Source organism: Rhincodon typus, chromosome 4, assembly GCF_021869965.1.
Source record: "Rhincodon typus isolate 14 chromosome 4, sRhiTyp1.1, whole genome shotgun sequence".
NCBI lineage: Eukaryota > Metazoa > Chordata > Chondrichthyes > Orectolobiformes > Rhincodontidae > Rhincodon > Rhincodon typus.
Window position 1 is genome coordinate 88320309 of NC_063335.1, and position 22759 is coordinate 88343067.

Sequence of the window (22759 nt, forward strand, 5' to 3'; positions counted from 1 at the left end):
ATGCTGCACAAATCTTCACAGCTGACAAAATCAAAAGCTTTCCTGAAGAAAGAAAAATATCCACTAACTGGTGCTGTTTCTTGCCAATTTCTTGGATGTAACACTGTGAAGATCATGTCTGTGCTTGATAAATAAAGGAAACACTTCCAACTTTGAGTGGAGATGACTGACGATCCGTGCCATGATTTTCTCTGCGGTGGACAGCAGGCATACCACTCAGAAGTTATTCCATTCAGATACAACTTCCTTCTTGAATATATTCAAGATTGTGGTATCCTCAAGTTCCAAGGCAGACACTCTTCTTCACAGATGAGGGTTGCAAGATTGTAAAGGCACGTCAGGAGAGCAAATCTACGATATTTCAGAAAATCAACAGAGATTCACAGATTGTTGCAGCACAGGAGGCAGCTAAACAGGTCTGCAATAGCACTCCAAATGACGCCTTCTGCGCTTTCGCCTGTAATGTCCCAACGTTCCTTGCATTAGCTTCCTTTTCAGATAACATAGAACAGTACAGCACAGGAACAGGCCCTTTGGCCTCACCCACCATGCCCGAGTTGACCATGAGGCAATTCTAATCTAATCCCATCTGCTAATCTCTGTCTGTCCATTTGTCTGTCTGTCTAAATGCCTCTTAAATGTTGCTGTCGTATGGGCTTCTACCACCTCCCCTAGCACCATGATCCAGACATCTGCCATCCTCTACACAACAAACATGCCTTGCACATCTCCTTTAAACTACCGTCTCCACCTTCCCTGACCCGCTCCCCCCCATCAACTTCACTTTAAACCTATGTCCCCTAGTATTTGACATTTCCATCCGAGGAAAAAGACTCTGACTAGCCACCCCATCCATGCCTCTCAATTTTATATGCTTCTATCAGGTTGTCCACTCCCCAGCTTCTGATGCTCCAGCAAAAACAATTCAAGTTTGTCCAACCACGACTTAAATCTAAATGCTCCAATCCAGGAAATATCCTGATAAACCTCTTTGCACCCTCTCCAAAATCTCCACAACACAGTATTTCAAACATGGCCTAGCTGCAACATAACTTGCGAACTTTCATGCTCAATGCCTGGCTAATCAACGCAAGCATGCCATATATCACTTATCCAACTGCACTGCCACTTTCACGGCGCTATGCACTAGTGCCCTAAAATCCTTCAGTGTTAATGCTCAGTGACCTTCCATTTAATATTTACTTTACTTCCCTTTTGTCTTTGATCTCCCAAAATGCATCACTTCAGACTTGTCCAGGAGGTAATGGCCTAGAAATATTATAGTCCGAGTGTTAATCCAGGGACCCAGTAATGATCTGATGACCCAGGTTCTAATTTCACCATAGCAGATGGTGGAATGTGGATTCAATTAAAAATCCAGAATTAAGAGTCTTATAATGAAACTGGTGTTGATGGCCAGAAAAACGCATCTGGTTCACCAGTTTCCTTCAGGTAAGGAAATCTGCCATCCTTACTTGGTCTGGCCTATATGTGACTCCAGACACACAGTAATGTAGCTAACGCTTAACTGCCTTTTGGGTAATTAGGGATGGGCAATAAGTGCTGGCCTAGATGCCCATATCTTGTGAATTAATTTTAAAAACTCCATCTGCCACTTCTCCACCTAACTTACCAACTGACCTATGACATGCTGTATCCTTTGATATCCTTCCTCGTTATCCACAACTCCACCGATTTTCATGTTGTCTGCAAACTTACTAATCTGACTACCTACATTTTCATTCAAATCATTTATATTATATATTCTTGCAGAACACCAATAATCACAGATCTCCACTCAGAAAAACACCCCACCACGCCCATCCTGTTTTCTGTAACGAGCCAGTTTTGTACCCAACTTACCAACTCACTGTGGATCCCACATCACTTAAGTGTTCTACACTAGCCAACATGAGGAACCTGATCAAATGCTTGACTGAAATCATGTAGACAACACCCAATGGCCTACCCTCAATCATCTTCATCATTTCCTCGAAAAATTTAATCAAATTTGTGACAAATGACCTCACCTACACAATAAAGTTTTCCAAATGAGAGTAAATCCTGGCCATTTGACATAAGGCTCGCTAGCCTATAATTTTGAGGATTATCCCTGTTGCCCTTCTTAAACAAAGGAATAACATTGGCAATTTTCCAGTCTTCTGGGACCCCGCCTGTGGCTAAACAGGATACAAAGATTTCAGTCAAGGTCTCTGCAATCTCCTCCCCTGACACTCTCAGTATCCAAGGACCCATCAGGCCCTGGGGACTTGTCTACCTTAAAGCTTTTCAAGACACCCAACCTGTTCTACTTGATATCAAGAAGCCTCAGTCAACAAACCCCTCTCTAATCTTACCATCATCCATGTCTTTCACCTTGCTGAATGCTGATGCAAAGTACTCATTAAGGACATCACACCCTTCCCCTGGCTCCATGCACAAATTCTTTCTCCTCGAATGGACCTACACTTTTCCTGGCTACCCTCTTGCTCCTAATATACGTATACAATGCCTTGGAATTCTCCTTAAGCCATCTGCCAAGAATATTTCGTCACCCCTTTTAGTCCTCCTAATTCCTTGTTTAAGTTCTTTTCTGCTTTCTTTTATTGTTCAAGGGCCTTTCCTGATTTCTGTTTCCTAAACCTTACACATGCTTTCCTTCTTGCACTCAACTTTCAATATCTCTTGCCATCCAGGATTCTGAACCTTGCCATCCTTATCTTTCAGGAACGTCGGTCCTGAATTCTGACTACCTGGCCTTTAAAAGACATGTCAGATATGGATGTAGCCTCAAACAGCTGTCCTGCGTTTAAGTTCTCGATTTCCTGCCTGATTAGCTTTCCTCCTCAAGTTCCGCACACGCACTGAGGACCAGTCCAAATCCACTTTGAATGCACCTCCACAACATTCAAACAAAGAATTCCAAACATGAAAAAGTTGTCATTGTTTTTGCTTTCTCTCCCCCCATTAATAAAAATCTATGCCTTCCTGCCCTTGATCCTTTGTGGCAACACTGAGTAGATGAGCAGGAACTATCAATACTTTTTAAATTTTGAGCATCTCTAACCAATTTCCTCAAGCATCTTTTCTCTAAAGAAATTCAATATATCTTCATGACAAGCTCCCATTTCTGCCAATCTTTTCTGCACTTACTTAAAGCCTTAACATCTTTCTGGACTCCATAATCAACTGAGGCTGAACAAAAGAATTATAAAAGTTTAACATAATCTCCATGCTCTTGTATTATATGCCTTTACTAATAAAAGTCAGGGTATGGTTTGCTTCATTAATTGCTCCCTTAACATGATCTGCCATCTTCATTGGCTTGTATACATAAATACCATGTTCCTGTATCACATCCTTCATTTCATATCACCTATGCTCTTCCTAAATAAATCACCTCACATTTCTCCATATTAAATATGTCACTTGTCCATTCGTTCCACCAACTTGTCTATATCCTTTTCAAGTTCTGCACTATCCTACTCACAGGTTGCAATGCTTCCACATTTCATATCACCTGCAAACTCAGAAGTTGAGGTCTCAGCCATTAATGAGGATTAAGAAGAACAAGGATAACAACCAGCTCCAAAACACAATCAGAGTCATACAGCACCAAAACAGACCCTCTGGTCAAACTCATACATGCCTTACCAAGTCCCACTGGCCTGCATTTGAACCGTACCCTTCTAAACCTTTCCTATTCATGTACCTATCCAAATGTCTTTTGAATGTTGTAACTGTACCTGCATCTACCACTTCCTCTGGCAGTTCATTCCACATACAAACCGGTGTATCAAAAAGTTGTCTCTCAAGTCCTTTTTAAAATCTTCCTTCTCTCGGCTTAAAAATATCCGCCCTGGTTCACAATTCGCTCACCCAAGGAAAACGATCTTTTCACCTTATCTATGCCCCTCGTAATTGCATAAACGTCTATAAGGCCACCCCTCAACCTCCCGCACTTCAGTGAAACGAGTCGTAGCCTGCCAGCCTCTTCTTACAGCTCAAACCCTCCATTCCCGGCAACATCCTGTTAAATCTTTTCTGAACCTTCTCCAGTTTAATGATATCCTTCTTATTGCACGGCGACCAGAACTGTACATTGTACTCCAAAATGGCCTCTCAAACATCCTGTACAACTCCTATATTTAATGGTCTGAGCAATGAGGGCAAGCTTGTTAATCAGCCTGTCTACCCAGTTGACTTTTCCTGCAGTCATGAACATCCAATTATTTAAAGATATTATTTTTGAGACAATTAATGGGCCTCCCTTGGTTCTGCTAATTACCTGGAGAAAAGCAGTCAAAGACCATTGTACTTTCAGGGTTCATATCAACTCCCAAACTAGATCCACAGTAAAACAATTAATTCTTGAATGTAGCCCCAACAAGACAACTTGAATTTAAAATCTAACATTTCACCAGTTAGACCACTACAATTTCAAGTTTCCTTACCTTAATCTTTCCTGGTCATTATATTCCCCTTTAAGTGACATAACTTGCTCCAAAGCCCCTGAAAAATACTGCTTGGCTTTATACATAAGGGCAGAAAGATCTCATGCTATAAAGCAAAGTTTCTAGCACTACCAGAACAAAGTATGGAAGATCATTGTGCAAGAGATCACAGAACCAAACTGTAGCCTGAACTGATAGCTGGTAGCACTCAAGCCCTAATAGATTATACCACTGATGCACAACAAGTCAACCTTCACTGCCAGATTGGCAAACAAACATCGAACATTATGAATGCCTGGGGTTTAATCAGTTGAATTACTTCAACTTCAACCAACGACTGGGTTTCTCAACTGATCCCAGAATCTTTAGGGTTGGGAGAGAGTCAGTGCTGATGGCAATTCTGAGAGAAAATTGGATCCAAGAAAGAAAAGTATCACCTACCACTGTCTACGTTCAATTATTGAAAAAGAACAGCTACTGAAGAGGTGTCTGAATTCACAGAAAAATTCAGCCTTTGAATAAAAATCGAAGAGAACCAACAAGTTAAAAGCACAACTTTGAAATAGTTCTCAAAGCCAAAAAAGAGTCACAGAGAAAGGAAAGGCTAGACATCCTCACAGTGAGGTTTCTGTCCAGTATGCTTGTTCATACCACAATAGGAAAAAGCGAGTGACAGCACTGAGATATACCAAAGAGAAATTCATTAGCAAAACATTCAAAACAATTTATGCTTTTCTAAATTTCACTGACTGACTTAAAGGGTAATAAAAGAAACTTTCTCTGACCTGTTATAGTCAAACCATGCAGAGTAGCTAGGGATAATGATATGATGTGTCTGTTCAGTAACGTTATCTTCTGCTTGGTCCGCAGGACGTATGTGATCACCTTTAGCATTGGAACCATCCTCTTCTTCCTGGAATAATTCACAAATCACTTGGCTCTCAGTTAAATCACTGGAAATCAAATGACATGCATAACACTTGATGAATTACAGGATAAAAAACAGAAGAACTGCGGATACTGTAAATCAGAAACAGAAATTGCTAGAAAAACTCAGCAGGTCTGGCAGCATCTGTGGAGAGAAATCAGAGTTAATGTTTCAGCTTAAGTGAGCCTTCCTCAGTTCATCAATTTCAGTTGATGAATTACAATCGAGAATATTTTGTCAGACAGGCAGAACAGCTTTGGGTCTAGATATCGTGGCATTTGAATTAACTTAAGTGACCACTTTAAATTGAGAGATTTCCATTTAACACTTCACAAAAGGAAAATAAAATATTTTAAAATCACAAAAATAACAAGCATTCAGTTGTTGACTCAGTTTACATTGAAAGCTCTACAGAATTGTAAGCATTTGCAACTTGTTATAATGTCTACAAAACTCAGAATGGACAGATGGTTGTTAATCACCACATTAACTCTTGATCTTCAGTGGCTTGGTGACAAAGATTTTACCATAAGTAGATGATAAAGGGGGCACTCCAAAGCTCTCACCATAGTGATCAAAAGAAGCACTGCTGTGTCTAGTGTTCAAGAAGTGATTTGAGGTACCATATACAAGTTTTTTGAGACTAACGGGATTATATTTCACAGTGTGGTGAAGTTTATTTTCTAAGAAAATTGTCTGGTTTACCTAATTTTATTCCTTTTGTTTAGTAAAATTCTGTTCTGTTGTGAAAAACAAATCTACAAAATTGCATGCTTACGTTTCAGCGACAGACTTCCAGGTTAAAAACTGAAACAAAACATGACCTATCAAGCCAGATTTCAGTGTGACATCTGACTTCTCCAGAAATAACATCTGTTGGAATCATAACATCGAACATCATCACTTCTGAGCTTAAAATGTTATTGATGAAGCAGTTGATGATGGCTGGGCCTAGGTCACTACCCTGAGGAACTCTAGCAGAGATGTCCTAGAGCTGAGATGACTCAACTCCAATATCAACCATCTTCCTTTGTGCAGGATATGACTGCAAACAGCAGACCTTTCCCAATTCCTGGTTACTGCAGCTTTGCTCAACTTCTTGATGCCACACCAGGATATAGAGTCATACAGCACAGAGACAGGCCCTTCGACATACCATGTCTATGCCGACGAAAGACCAAACTACACTAATCCCTTTCACCTGCACTTGGCCCATAGCCTACTATGCCCTAGCGTTTTAAGTACTCATGTAGATGCTTCTTAAATGCTGTGAGCGTATGTGCCTCCACCACCCACTCTTGCAGAATGCTTCCAACCTCTTCACCCTCTGGGTGAAAAAAATCTCCTCATATCTTCTCTAAACCACTTGTTCCTCACCTTAAATTCATGCTCTCTGATCTCAGACACATCTGCCTTGGGGCACAGATTCCCACAATCTTCTGAATATACTTCTTAATTTTGCATCAATCAGATTCCCCTTTAGCTCCAAGGAAAACAAATCCAGCCTAGCCTGTTTGCCTTCATAATGGAAATATTTCATCTCAGGCAACATGAAGGTGAATCTCCTTTGGGGAGATGATGGCCTAATGCTATCATCGCGAGACTATTAGTCCAGAGATCCTGGCATTGTTCTGGAGACCTGGGGTCAAATCCTGCAATGGAAAATGTGGAATCGGAATTCAATAAACATCTGAAATGATGTCTATGAAAACATTGTCAATTGTCAGGAAAAAAACCCTCTGGTTCATTAATGCCCCAGGGAAGGAAACCCTGCCCCCACTGTCTGGTCTACATGTGACTCCAGACCCACAGCAATGTGTAGTTGACAGTTAACTGCCCTCTGGGCAATTAGCCATGGGTAACAAATGCTGGCTTTTGGCAGAGATTCCCACATCCTATGAACTTTTTTAAAAAACCCCTCTCCAGCGCAATTATGTCCTTCAATTAGTGTGGCGACCAAAACCGTATTCCATCTGTAGCCTAACCAATGAAGGCACAGACCAGATAAGGATGCCAGCCTCGTTCTCCAAAATAACTTCAGTGAATGAGATGGGTCCTTCAGACAATCAACAATTGCTTCAGAGCCACCACTAGACTTTTAATTTCAGGTTTTCTTTATTTCATGACTTGGCCAGATAGCCTGTCTATCCTGTAAATCCTTACAATACAACAACGGCAGGGGGCAATAGTGGAAGAGTTTCCAGGTCAGTCATGTTTGATGCCAAGTTCACACCACAAACCTCCAGCAATAGATTACGGACTGGTCTAGAACAAGCCCACGAGCTTCATCAAATCAGAGGCCATTCAGCCCATCGATCTGCACAAACAAAGTACTCTAAATCTACAAACAACAGCTAATACACCAGGAGTGAGAAAAGTTATCTTGGCCTTCAACACAGACTCCATTCTCTGACTACAATGTACAAATATGGCCTCAATGTCCACTTGCAGCCTTAGCTCAAGCATGATGTGAAGACCTGTGTGACCCAAGCAGAACTCAAACAGAGCATCAGGCAGCAGGTTATTGTTAAGCAGGTGCTGCTGGTTAGCACTGTTGATGACTCCTCCCATCACTCCACTGATGATGGAACATAGACCAACAGGCCAGTAATTGTTGATAGATGCCAATGTTTCAGATGTATTGGAACAGCTTGACTAGAGGTGCAGCAAGCGTTGCAGTACAAGACTTCAGTACCATTGTCAGAATGTTGTCAGGGTCCACAGCTTTAGCAATATCCATAACAGCTCTAAGTAGTTTTCATCTGTTTCCCAAAACATACAGCTCTACCAAAAAAAAAAAGTAAAATACAGGCTTCAATTCCCCGCCTCCCCCCACCCCCGCCACCAATTCATAGAAACGGGGCATAGCCCATTCATCCTTCCGTTCAACAGATTCATGGCTAATTGAATATTTCAATCCTTTTACCCACCCTATCCCAATAACACCACGTGCCATTTGTAATCAGATCTCTCTCCAACTCTATCTTAAAAATGCTAAAGACAGATTCCGTAAAGAACTTCAAACATTCGCAGTCTTCTGGAGTATACAAAAATACTCCATTTCAGATCTCAGCGGCAGCTCCTTCATTTTTAAATTGGGTCCGCTGGTTCTAGACTCCTTAACAGGTGAAACATCTTACTTGCATCTACATTTTTTATCCATTTAAGTATTTTGTGCATTTCAAGGAAATCACCTCTCATTCTTCCAAATTCTACTCCTCGTAGAACAGTACTGCCATTCTGGAAATAAATTTGCTGAACCCTTGTTGCATTACCTGAATGGCAATATCATCTTTCCCAGGGGCCTAAACTGCACACAATACTCCAGGTACAGTTTAACCAAGCTCCTATACGATTAAAGGAAGACTGTACAGCACAGTACAGGCCATTCGGCCCAAGATTTGGGCCGACCTATTTCCTACGAAGATCAAACTACCCTGCATACCCTACATTATACTATCATCCATGTGCCTATCCAAGAGTCGCTTAAATGTCTCTAATGTATCTAATTCCACTACCACTGCTGGCAGCGCATTCCACGCGCCCACCACTGTGTAAAGACTACTCCTTGACTACTCCCATACTCAAACCTTCTTGCAGAGGTTATCATTCTATTAGCCATGCTCATCATTTGCTGCACATCTAGTTAGCAATGTGCAGCATTGACAAGCTACGCTTCTTTGTAGATCTATACTTTCCAATCTCTCACCATTTAAGAAATATTTGGCACATCTGTTCTTCCACACAAAATGACACATTCCATCTGCCATATTCTTGCCTAAGTCTATTTAAACCCTCCTGAAGATGCATCACATGTTCCTCACCAAACAAGGAGATGGTGGCCTAGTGGTATTATCACTAGACTATTCATCCAGAGGCCCAAGTTAAGCTCTGGGGATCTGGGTTCAAATCTTGCCATGGCAGAAGCAGATGGTGAAATTTGAATTCAATAATAATCTGGAATTAATGGTGACCATGAAATCATTGGTGATTGTCAGGAAAAACCTACCTGGTTCACTAATGCCCTTGAGGGAAGAACAGACCTGGTCTTCCCTAAATCTGACTCCAGACCCTTGACTGCTTTCTAGGCAATTTGGAATGGACAATAAATGCTGGTCTAGCTAGTGATACCCACTTTTATTTATTTAATTCACCAAAACATCCCACTTAACTCTAGATCATTTGCCAATTTGGAAACATTACATTTGATCCAAAACATGGAGAATATAGTGGACAGCTGCAGCCCCAAGTACTGATCCGCACAGTACTTAGTGACAACCTGCCAATGCTCGAAAGACCCATTTATTCCTACTCAATTTTAATGACACAGATGACTGTTGTATAATTATACTCTTCAAGGCAGAAAACAACGGCAACTCACTTATTATCATTGTATTCTTGGTTACCAAATTTCCTAAGTATTAATCTCATTCCAATCATACTGAACACAATCCATTGACAGCATTCTCATTTCTGGGTCTGAAGACTACGTACAACAAGGAAGCAATTTGCAGACCAAGCTGTCAACAATTAGCAAAGACCCTATTCAGAGGATATTTAAGATCTCATACCATTACGTAAAGTGTGAGTTTACCTATTGAACTTTTCCCCTCAACTGGCACCACAAAAAAACGTGATTGAGTATGAGCCTCATCATTGTTTTTGAGCCACAGATTCAAGTATGTCCAAAAACACTTTTTAAAAGGCATCTTATGGCGACTCAAACTTTCCATATTTCTATTTTTTCTCTTTTTAATTTGTTTGACCTTTTTCTAGGTTTAGGATTCCTGGAGCAAAAAACAATACAAAATCAGTAACCCACAGGTGGTATGAGAGCAGGTAAAGCCTAGAAAGAAATCATCAGCACATGCATACCTTTACTCGACTGCACATTCTTCAGACCATGCCTGACTAGAGCAGACCCCTGAAGTTATTGACATTAATCTGATTAACCAGATGTACAAAAAAAGTAAAGCAGCCCAGGATGACTATTCAGGAGGTCTGGCAGCATCGGTGGAAAGAAAGCAGAATGGACCCAAAACATTTTCTATGCTTTCTCTCCATAGACGCTGCCAGATCTGCTGAGTTTCTCCAGAAATTTCTGTTCCTGTTTCAGATTTACAGCATCCGGAGTTCTTTTTTTTTCCCCCCAGAATGGAAAAGTTAGCCAGTGATACTGAGATAATTTTTACATATGTTGATGAATAATGGTTTCACAGTACAGTCTGGGTGATGACTTGCCAAACTAATTGAAAAAATTATCGACCTGAAATCTATTACTCCAAGGAGAAATGAAACCAAACAAGGTGTAATGTCACAAAATGTTATCATAGCCAAATTACAACAAATCAGCCTCTGACATGGTGTGATCAAAATTCACAAACAGGAGGTGTGAACTCTATGTTCTCATTTACAATTCAAGAGCCAAGTGCTTGTGCAATAAATTCCTAACTATGCTTTACACATTCAACAGGAGACATAATTTTTTGCCCAGTGTGTGAAGGTCCAGAAAGAGAGAAGGAATTGAATATCTCCAAATATAATTGAACAAATCATTTTTCCCTCAATATTCACAATTTGATTATTGTTTTCCCTCCAACAGCATGTAACCACAAACACACAACTGCTGTCAATATGAAGCGATACAGAAACACAACTCTGGAGCCCAACAGATTAGTTGCCATAGCTACCATTTCTAGACAGTGACTGGATGAGCAGAAGCAGCTTTAATGTTAATTACCTTCCCTCCTGCAGACAACGGTTCATCCTCTTGCTCATCTGTAACAAGATTAATTCAGGATATGTATTAGCTTATACATATGCGATCACGCCGTCACAAAAGGTGAAGACGACGTCAACAACCATACTGTAATCAACTGGTTTGTCATGGAGTTTCTAATTTAATGCTATCACAGCTGAGCTACAAATAAATTATTGCACCAAGTAGTTTCAATATTACATTTGCATCAAACAATAAAATTACATCGGATACCATCAGGTCACTAGCTGAAATTTTCAGTGCACCTTTCTAGCTCGTTGGTCTCCTCATTCTATCCTCTAAATTCGAGGCCATCCAAAACAGTCCCTCCTTGTTACTTATTTTCAAATTTCTTCAATCTTTGGATCGTCTTAGTCCTAGATGGACTTTAAGGAAAGCCTAGGTAAGCAGATTCTTCACACTTTATTTTATGCTTCTTAGTTGCAACTGAATTCCTTCATATAGGAGTCACTACTTCACTTTTACACCAACTTGTTCAGACATTTTATGACACCTATGGACAGATAGGGCTTAAACAGTGATCGTCCGGCCCATTTAGTGAAGTTTGAGGCTGTTTCACTTTTCGTAAATTAGTACCATCATGCATCAACCACTTGTCATTGACCAAAACGAGGTCCTGGTCATGTAACGTCAAAATTAAAAAGTTATCATCGGTTTCAAATCCCTTCAGTGCCTTGCCTCTCCTGAACTGGCAGTCTCCACTAATCCTATACCAGCGACAGAAGGAAAGGCAATATAGTTCCAAGTTAGAATGGAAAGTGGTTTGAAAGGGAACTTTCAGGTGGTGTTGTTCCCATATATCTGCTGTCTTGTCCTTCTCGATGACAGAAGTCACAGGTTTGCAAAGTATTGTCTAAGGAGCCTTGGTGAGTGGTAGCAATGCATTTTGCAGACAGCACACATTGCTACCACTGTGCATCAGTGGTATAGAAAACGAGCAGAGGTGTTAAGACGGGATGCCAATCAAGTGGTCTGCATTATGCTGTACAGTGTTGCATTTAGTGTTTCTGAAACACTCATTCAGCTAAGTGTAGAGAGTATTCCATCACATTCCTGACCACTGTCTTAAAGATGATGAACAAGCTTTGAGGAGTTAGGTGGTAAATTACTCACTGCAGGATTCTCAGCCCCTGACTTGCTCTTGTAGTCACAGCATTATATTGTTGATCCAGTTCAGTTTCTGGTCAATATTAATCCCAAGGAAATGGACAGTGAGATTCAGTAATGGCAAGAGCACCGAACATCAAAATGCAATGGTTTTATTCTTCCTTGCTGACGTGGGGTCAACGCCTGGTGTGGCATGAATGTAACTTGCCACTTCTCAGCCCAATCCCCGAAACTGTCCAAGTCTTGCTGAAAATAGACACTCGCTTAGTGTCTGAAAAGTTGCAAATGGTGCTGCCATTACGCAATCATCTGACATCCCCATCTCTAACCTTACGATGGAAAAGTAGACACTGATGAAGCAGCTGAAGTTGTTTGAGCTGAAAACATGACCCTAAGCAACTCCTGCATTGATACACTGGTGTGGAGATGATTGACCTCCTACAATGACAAGCATTTTCTTTTGGCCTAAGTATGACTCCAATCAGTGGGAATTTTACCCAATTCCCAATTACTCCAGAAAGTAGGAACAATGGCAGTGACATGCAGGGGAAGAGAATGCAGAAAAAGGGCCCAACATGGGCACAAATCCAATATTCTCTGTGATACAATTTCAATAGTTAAAAGAAAGCTTTGAAAGTAGAAATTGTATGCATTTCCCAGGTGTCATTTATCGAGCTCTTAGGATATTGGAAAAATCAAGGTTCACCAGCGTAGTGATGCAAGTCCAAAGTATAATTACCTAGATCTGCAATTGTGCCTCCCTTCACAGGTGTGTGCTCACTGTCCTTCTTGGGGTTCACTAGCAAAATAAAAGTTATAAACAGGCCATCAAAAACGTATCCAATTCCATGCATTTCATCAGTGAGAATTTTAGGTGACAGCACACTGGAAACTTACAGCAAACTTGAACTTACATCCAGGTTTTTGTAACAGCAATGTATTGAATCTGTAACTGTCAATTTTCAAACTCAATCCAAGTTTCCCTTGAGGAACAATGTACTTTGCATCTGCAACTCCATGGCATTGAATTATCTGCACCAGTAACCTGCTTTCTGCTGACTATAAAAACCTCACTCTTCCACTGTAGTCAATCTTAAATTCATATTCCCGTCACTGACAACTCAACAAGAATTCTTAGTATCCTAAATTTTATAAAATCTTTCATCAAGTTAAAATTAAACCTATTCTATTCCAAATTTCTAAGCTGATACATTCATATATTTAGGCACAAGATTAAATCAAGCTTGATTTGGATTACTTTTAAGTCTGTATACTCAGAGAACTTCTCAGATCTCTCTTCTAAGCCGAAACAAGATAGTCCGAACTAACTCTATGTAGCTCTTACATCTGAGATTGCTATCAGTTTAGGAGGTTTGCTTCGCAACATAGTTCTCAAAAACACCTGAAAACAAAAGAGATGTTTAATTTTTTTTATTGCTGACTCACAATAGCCTCAAAGCTAGAATCTCAGTATTCACTCTCTTTCCCAACAAAAAGTCTTGCAAAAAAAAACCTTAAAACATGCAGAACCGGTGGACAGGAACAAGTAGGGCGAGATCTTTCTCAACAAGTTGTCTATAAATATTTTAAATACATTGTAAAGACCACATCTTTTATTTTTCCTTATTTTGGATTGTGGACCACAATGAGAAAAGGACTTGGGAAGGAGTTGCTGCACTTTTCTAAACAAATTACCGGAGCTCAATGAGTTGTGTTCGCCCTGTTGCTTTATTCAAGCAGTAAGGATAAGATGTCTAAAATGCTACAGCATGCTGGATATGTGCAGAGCAAGTTTTGCCCAGACACAGATTGCTGACTGTTTTGCGTCATCAAGACCAGCTGTGGAGACCAAAAGTCATTCGCATTCCAACAATACTCTGATTGGCACCTGGATTGATGGTTCGAGTCCATGTGAACAATAAGGAGGCAGCAGTCTTCAGACCACAAAAGAAAAATGGTTTCTCTCTGCGCAGTGAAATAGCCAAAATCTGGAAGATGTCTAGCTATTCTCTCTCACAAGTTGCTAAAAGCTGCTGCCTCCAACCCAGTGATTGAAAAACTGAACAATTAGCTTGTCAACTGCCCTGTGCAGTAAAGAAAAGAACTCAAAAATTTGGAAAGAATAAGCAGTTCAAAGATCACAAGGACTTAAAGCAAAAGGACACTTCATCAAATCCTGCAGACAAAACTGTTGCCACAATATTTTGATTTTCCACCAAGAACATCCATGTTTGTTTGTTTGTGTAAATGTGTGTCGGGGTTTAAGGAGTGGGTTACAGTTTCATCTAGGAGACTTATACCTTGATAATTCATATTTTTTCCCTGTGGTTAGAATTTTTTAAGTAGTAAGCGAGGTAAATGGAACGATGGGGCGAGAGTAGAGTATCAGAGCACGTTCCAAGTGGGTTGTGACAAATATCCACTTAACAAACAAATAAGAACTGACCTTTTTATTCACCAAATATCATATAGGCTTGGAAGGATCAGGATTTGGAATTTTATGCAGAACTGTTATTCTTCAACGACAAATGTATCCCTCTAACTCTCAGAAAAAATAAAGTAGCCCTTTATAAATTAAGTGTGGCAGAAGATAACTAGCCCAAGAGAGTGTACAGTATGAAGCTGAAAATAAGAAAGAAACTAGAGATATCGGAATTAACACTATTGTAAAATTTTCAACACTTGAAACTTTTATATTGTACCAAAACATTGTTTTTCAAGAGCCTTTACAAACAACATAAATGACAGAAGAGACCAGTTCCTTACCATTTTTGGGTAAAATAACTTCTTCTACATTTGGTACAGGAGTGGGATCCTCCATGTCTTTGGTCAGGTCTTCCTGCTCCTCTTCATCTCTCTGCCCTCTCCTCTTTAAGTATGGCATTGGCTGACTACAGGCAAAACAAAAACATTATGAGCTTTGGCATCCATGCAACACAGTTTATGCGTTTATAAAATTTACATTACTATATTAAGCAAGATTGTAGAGATTGCAGGGGTACCTCAGTTCTTTACTTTCTCACACCACATAGCAGTTTATATATTCCACTGTAAACAAGATCAGACATGAAATTTGCTCCAATTGCAATCAATAATATTCCAGGTTAGAAAATTAAAAATAAATTTGCCCATACAGAAACATCGAAAATTGGATGAATAGACCATTCGACCCTTCGAACTTACTCAGTCATTCAATATGAGCATGGCTGATCTTCCAACTCAGGACCTTGTTTCTGCTTTCTCCCCATGCCTTTTGATCCTTTTGGCCCAAAGAACGACATCTAATGCCATCTTTAAAACATCCAATGTGCGGACTCAATTGCTTTCTGTGGTAGAAAATTCCACAGGCTCACCATTCCCTCTTATGCCTTACATGGTGACCTCTTCTCTGGACTCGTCCAGTCATTGGGAACGCCCTTTCTATGTTTACCTTGTATAGTCTTGTTAGAATTTTACAGGTTTCTATGATATTTCTAAGCTCCAGTCAATCGAGTCCGAATCATTTCAGTCTCTCTTCACACATCAGTCCTGTCATCCGAGGAAATCAGTCTAGCATTTGTAGAACACCTTTAAAGAGTCAATTGTTTTGTCATGGTTTTCAATTTCGCACAAACCAAAGAAGTTTGGAATAAAAGGTGTCAATTCAGCCCAACTCATTTATCATCAACTCAAAAACCAGCCACATTATAGCCTCTCTGCAGCCACCAATCCTCCCATGCTTGAAACATTCATCCAATATTCTCCTAAAATAGTTACCAATTTCTCCTTTAATTACTTCGTGGCCAGGTACTGCACGCTCAAACAGATCGGAAACCAACTTGTCCTTACTTCACTATGGTCTCTTCAATTTGAATTGATGAAAGCACTGAATAAAAGCAAGTTTTATTATCTTACCCATCACAGGAATATTATTTCCTCACTCATAATTCAAAGTGAATGACAACTATTTTAGAGCTTCTATTGAATCTTATCTGAGCCTTTGATCAAATATACTGTGTTAAATAATTCCTGTGGACTATAGCTTTTCATTCTCAGCAACATGCTGGTGAATCCATCGTCATTCTTCCCGATTTTGGAGGCATACTGAAATACACAAACTCATGCCTCCATTTCATTTTTAAAATATTGTGGTTATATTAGGTATCCTTCAATCCATAAGAATTGTTCCCAAATCTACAGAATCTTGAAAGATGGCCACCAATGTTTCCACTACTTCTCGGGTCACTTCCTCAAACATCCAGAGATGTAGATTAATTGCCTCTGGGGATTTGTTGGCCTTTAATCCTATCCATTTCCGCAACACTATTTGCTTCACTCACAAGAACAGTGTTCCCCAACATTTTGGGGATGCCATTTGCCTCCTCCTTTTTGAAAGCAGACCAAAATAATGCAGTTAGTTAGTCTGTTAACCTCCTTTCACCATTGTAACCATGCCAGTTTCTTCTCAGCCATTATAAAGGGACCTTCATTTGTCTTCACTAATCTCTTTCTCTTCACATGCCTATAGAAGCTTTGAGAATCAGTTTGGGTTTCTAACCAGCTTCTTCTCACACTTATCTTCCCCTTGTTAAATCAATCTCTTTGTCCTTATTTGCTGAAATCTCAACTGCTCCCAATCCTTAGGTCTGCTGCACTTTGTTTTTGGACAATTTGTATGCCTCTTCCTTGGATCTAAATATTATCCCTAATTTCCCTTGTTCACCATGGTGTGCTGACCTTTCCCATCGTATTTTTGTGCCAGACAGGAATGAACAATTATTGTAGTTCCACTACACTTTTTAAACTGTTTGCTAATGCTTATCCATTGTTATTCCTTCAATTAACATTTCTCAATTTACTGTAACCAACTCGTGCCTCATATTATCATAGTTTCTTTCATTAAGATGGACAACACCGCATTTGATTCTGAGACTGGGTCCTGAATCTATATAAAGAATATCATCATAGCCAGAAAACCAACTATTTCTTTTTCTTCACATAACACCCAGTCTAGGATGCCCTGTTCTCTAATGGGATCGAGAAAATCACCTCGTACATACTCCAGGAATCCCTCTTCTACGACAGTGGGCGAATCAAATCGGTACCAATTGGTTCGTAGCTGAGAAGCAGTCATAATTACAGCGGTACCTTTGCCGCTTGTCATAAATTTCCTGTTTAATGACTTCCCAAACATTACCTCTACAGTTTTGAAGTCTATAAACAACTCTACTTCTGTTTTCTGTCCCTTGACTTTTCTAAGCTCTACCCATACAGAGCCTACTTTGCTACAGCTAATTTCCTTGCGCTTTCCGAGATGTAAGAAGTTGAGACTGTTTTTCTTGGACAGAAGGCGGCTCAGAGGAGATTTGGTAGAGGTCTTTTCCAAATAATGTGCATGCTGGATACAGTACTTATGGAGAAGCTGGTTCTGCTTGTACAAGAAAATGAGGGTAGAGATTTAAAGTTTGCATATAATGCAAAGGTGATGTGACAAAGCAGATAGAGTATGGACACACTGCCTGGAAACATCGAAGAGGGAGGTTCAACTGAGGAATTTAAGAGGGTATTGGATGATTATTTGGATAGAAATGGTGGGCAGGTATATAGGGAGGAGGCAGGAGATAGGCACTAAGTAATAGAATCAGGGCAGGCACTGTGGGGCAAATGCCCACCCAAGGGCCCGATTGATTACAGAACCGCGATGTTAGATTTTTGTGATTCATGGATAAGAACTCAGAATCCTCTGTCCTGCAGCTTTCTGCAGTCTTTCTCCATTTCAGTGATATTTAGCTTATATATTCTTACAGCATAACCTCATCTTTTCTCACATTACATTTCATCTGCCAGGTTTTTCTCTACTCCCTTAACCATTTGCTTTCCCACCTATTTGTGTGCCATCATAAATTTGTTATAGCACATGCACTTTTCTCATCCAAGTCATTAAATATATATTGTACAAATTCTGGCCCCAGTATTGATTGCTGTGGCACACCACTAGTTAGAGGTTGTCATCATGAAAATGTCCACCTTATCCAAACTGTCATCTTTGATGAGTTACCCAATCCCTATTCATGTTAAAAATGACCTTGAATGCCATGGGTTCTTGTTTTATTAAGTAGCTTACGTGTGGTGCCTTTCAAAAATCTAAATATATCATAACATATTTTGCAATTGTCAAGAAATCTCTCTTCATCTGGTATTATTAAAGAGGTGGTCATTCAATGGAACGATTGAAAATAACTGGCAGAGGACACTACCCTATAGTGATGTCCAGTGGCTGAGATGTTAGACCTTGAACAACCCTCTTGCACAATGTTGAACAAGCTTCTTCTTTGTGCAAAGTATAAATCCAGCCAGTGCAGTGTCACCCCTTCCCCCTTCACCCAGCCCCATCCGACTCCCGTTGATTACAGTTTTGCTCGAGTTCCTAAATCCTATACTCAATCAAATGCAGACTTGATGTCAAGAGCAGTCGCTCTCACCTCACCTACTGAACTCAGCATTTTCGACCATGTCTGAATGAAGACAGTAATGAAGTCAGGAGCCGAGTGGCCCTGGTCAAATGCAAAATAAGTATCAGTGAGCAGGTGATTCTCTAACACTTTCCACTTGATAACACTGTCACTTCCATCACTTGCTGATAATCAAGAGTAGACTGATAAGACACATTTGTCAGGTCGAATTTGTCCTTCTTTATGATACACATGGGAAATACCCACATTGCTGGTTGCATGCCAGTGTTGTCACTGCTTGGAACAGCCTGGTTTGAGGCACATCTAGTCTGAAATACACATCTTTGCACTATTGACAGAATGTTGGCAATGATCATAGCTTTTCCAACATGTAGCACCATCAGCAGTTTCTTGATTTCATTTGGGGACAAATCAAATTTGTTGAAGTGTGGAATCTGTGATGTTAGGGATCTCAGGAGGAGGCATACGTCAATTGTCTACTCGGCACTCCTGGTTGAAGCTGGATGGAAAAGTTTCAGCCTGACGTTTTGCATTGATCGGCTGGGTTTCTCCCATCATGGAAGGTAGGGATTTTTGTGGAGTCTCCACCTCTAGTAAGTTGTTTTACTGTCCACCACCATTCGCAACTAGACGTGGCAGGACTGCAGAACTTTAGGTCTGATCCATTGGTTGTAAGATCACTTAATCTTGTCTATTTCATGCTTCATCCACTTTTTGGCATGCAAGTAATCCTTTGCTGTTTTACAGCATTAGAATTTATATAATGCTCTGCTTTACAAGAAGATATGAATACAAGAATTCAGTAATGGAATGTTGGTGACACTAGCTGGCCAGCATCTGTGACTGCCCAGAGTAGAGTTTAGAGTCAACCACGTTACTGTGGAGTCACACGTTGTCCAGACCAGGTCAGATTGATAGATTTTGCTCCCTAAAGTACAGCAATAAATCAAATGAGATTTAATAACAATCAGAATAGTTACAAAGTCATTATTTGGCTAATTGTTACTTCATTTTCTTTTTAAATTGAATTTGAAATCTACCATCTGTCATAGTGAGATTTGAACCCATGACCCGAGAACATTAGCCTGGCATTCTGATTACTAGTCCGGTGACTTTTTCACTATGTCACCGCTTTTAACAAATGTTGCCATCACTGTACAACCTGTCATCGCAGTTTAAACCATTGTCTTGATTTAAGGCTTCTGTGAGTGAGAATGCATCTGCAAACTCATGATCACCAGAGAAAGCCCAGCTCTAAAAGAAATGCAGTTCAAAAACTTGGCTCTCCACCAGCCCCGATTCTCTGGTCTTTACTCACGTACTCTATCACCTCTAAACAGGCGTTTCAGCAACAAATGAATCAGAACACTTCGAAAATAAAACCTGCACAGAGCAGTAGCAAAACTGGAGAATTCCTAGTTCCCATGTAAGAATTTGTTTTTCCAGTGACAGGAAAAAAAAACGTCGACAGGAACCATTCTATGGACAGAAAAACAGCCCAAATTCCATTGCCACTTTAACTGTCCACCAAAATCAAGCTCCCTGTAATCAATTTGTGCACAGAAGCAACTTGACTCACCCTTTCTTTCCACTTTTCTTCCTTGACTCAGCGGGTGTGGATATTGGTGAAGGCGAACGGGAATGTTTTCTCTTCTTGGCACCAGCTGTCGACTTTCTGTCCTTCCTATCTGGTGTACGGGAGGCCTGGTTAAAATAGATCGGCAACTTAGAAGTGTTCAACATCCTGACCACACAGCAATATGAACACAGCTGGCATCAGCCAGGTGAAAATGTTATTTTAGACTTCAAATGTCACATTATTTTTCTTGCTCCATTGGAGAAGAAGGTAGCAATGTGTTACCATCAGAGTCAGAATGGCAGAAAACAAAAAGAAAGCGCTCGGACTATATTTTGTCATTCAGTAGCTCTGAAAACCAATTTGTGAACTTTTCTAATTAGACCTTCTCATCAGTGTTACCTTTCTTACCAGGTACTGGCATGTCTACACTTCAGTTGGCTTAACATTTTCTGTGTCGCTGTCATAATTATATTATTATACTAACTCAGGCAACTGGAGTTCAAATTATACTCATTCGAGGGTTTTAATTTTTCTGAAAACAAAAAATCTGGAAATTAGAACATGGTGGCAATAAAAGAGTGATCATGAATTATTACCGTCATTAAAAACCTAGTCAGTTCACAAACATCTTTTTGGAAACCAATTATCTACTCCTGTCCATTTGGCAAACGCATTACTTAAGTTTGACATCAATCGACCTGAACTACAATTCCCTTGAATCCACAGAAGCAAACCACTCAGTTGCATCAAATCACTCCAACTCCTTAAAGTCATAAGAACAGAGATCACAGAAGGAGTAGGTATTTAGATCGTGGAGCTTGCCCCTCTATTCAATGGGATTTTGGTTAATTCAAGAAAATCTCCCAAGTAGAATAAAAGGTACTATTATGACCTTGCAAGCAATTCCCACATTCAGAGAATAAACGCAAAAGAAATTAAATTTGTTACAAAAACTTACTCCTCAAAATTTTAAATAACTATCGTGATATTAACCCGAATATGGTTCCCAAGCTACTGGGAAGATGAGGAATTGTTTGGGGAAACTATAAATCAATCTACAAGTCAAAATCTGTGATACAACCTAATTTATAATAATTAATTAACTTTCAGATTCTGCATGTGCAAACTGCAAACCACAACAGTGGTGATAAATGCCAGAGTAGCACAATCTCAGCTCATTGTTAATTGAGTTAACAGCTGACTAATTGAAATTGCAGGTGTTCAAGGTAAGTAATTGGTATGAAGCAAAGGCGGCACCCAGGTTTAATATCTTTCTAGAATTACTTCTAGCTACAAACAATACTGGAGTGTAGATGGGGCATGTGCTTTCTAAATCAGCAATGGCAGGGAGTTAAGAAACATGTTCTCATCGAAGCATAATCGGAGGCACCCAATGAGGTGAGCAGCAGAAGTGTGCTGTACCAGAGTCTTGAAAACAATTTAGTAACAACCAGAGGGGAAAAAAAAGTGTGTTTGCTAATTCAACAACATTGCACACTTTCAGATCCACTGACCTGCACTTTGATCTCAAATGTTCTTGAGCACATCATTTTTCAAATCCCTCATCCTTCAAATTCAGAGCATTTAATTACTTCCCCATTCATCCACTTCCTATTGAAGTTCAGCCAAAGGATCATGTAATATTACGCATTTGTCAGTCATTTTCACCAGTAGTGCTTTACCCATCAAGTGAACATCTTCACTAAAAGGTCAATATCTTTTCATCTAGTAGGAAACATTAAAAAATGTAAGGGTAAGGGACAGAATGAATGAAAGCAAGGAACAACAAATAGTTTAGCTCTCAAATACAGAGGATATCCTGGAGCCAAATGGCACAACTGTGCTTTCCTCAGGTGAAAGATGACAGAATGAGAGGTCACAAATAGCTGGTAGCAGAAGTTCACTTAATTTCTGATGCATGTTGACTTGATTTAAATCAGTCAATTAAAAATTAGAAGACTATATATGGAGATTCTTATGTTTATAATAGTTTTTTTCAGGACTAAATCATATCCCTTCCATTCATGTTTCAACTCCTTCACAGGTACAAAAATAAAAACACAGTATATCCAAGAAAAGAATTGACCAAAAGATATTATTTCTTCGGAGGATCTTCTTCCAGAGTTATTTGCTACTTGTTACTTCTTGAGTTACAACACAGATACGTGCACTTCAGCAGTCCACTCTTATGGAGGTTGGATTTTTACTTGGTGACTGAAACCTCACAAGTGACACATAAAGCAGACAATGGTGATATGGGCAGCCGCTGAGAGTCCACAACTCGGATCCGATCTTCAGAGCTCTGCTCAGCTGCTAAATGGCAGCACCATTTGTTGAGAAACAGAATACCGGAGGTGCATCAACAACTCTGTCAGGTCTCTATGGATATGCTACACACTACAAAATAGTTGCAATGCCAGAAAAGTCTAACCCAAACTACCAGTGGATTGATGGTGCTGG

At 39.9% G+C, this 22759-nt stretch overlaps 1 protein-coding gene across 3 annotated transcripts in view; it reads right to left on the bottom strand.

Annotated features, from left to right (window-relative positions):
• smarcc1a (SWI/SNF related, matrix associated, actin dependent regulator of chromatin, subfamily c, member 1a) overlaps nt 1-22759 on the bottom strand; it is a 192342-nt gene that overhangs the window by 114158 nt on the left and 55425 nt on the right. For 2 of the 3 annotated variants that reach the window (XM_048595544.1, XM_048595546.1), the window contains 5 exons: nt 20300-20424; nt 15035-15159; nt 13008-13067; nt 11123-11160; nt 5240-5367 (listed from right to left, as the gene is read on the bottom strand). In XM_048595544.1, the coding sequence (XP_048451501.1) occupies nt 5240-5367; nt 11123-11160; nt 13008-13067; nt 15035-15159; nt 20300-20424 (476 nt within the window). The remainder of the gene's footprint in view (nt 1-5239; nt 5368-11122; nt 11161-13007; nt 13068-15034; nt 15160-20299; nt 20425-22759) is intronic. The other variant, XM_048595545.1, reaches the window with a different exon arrangement.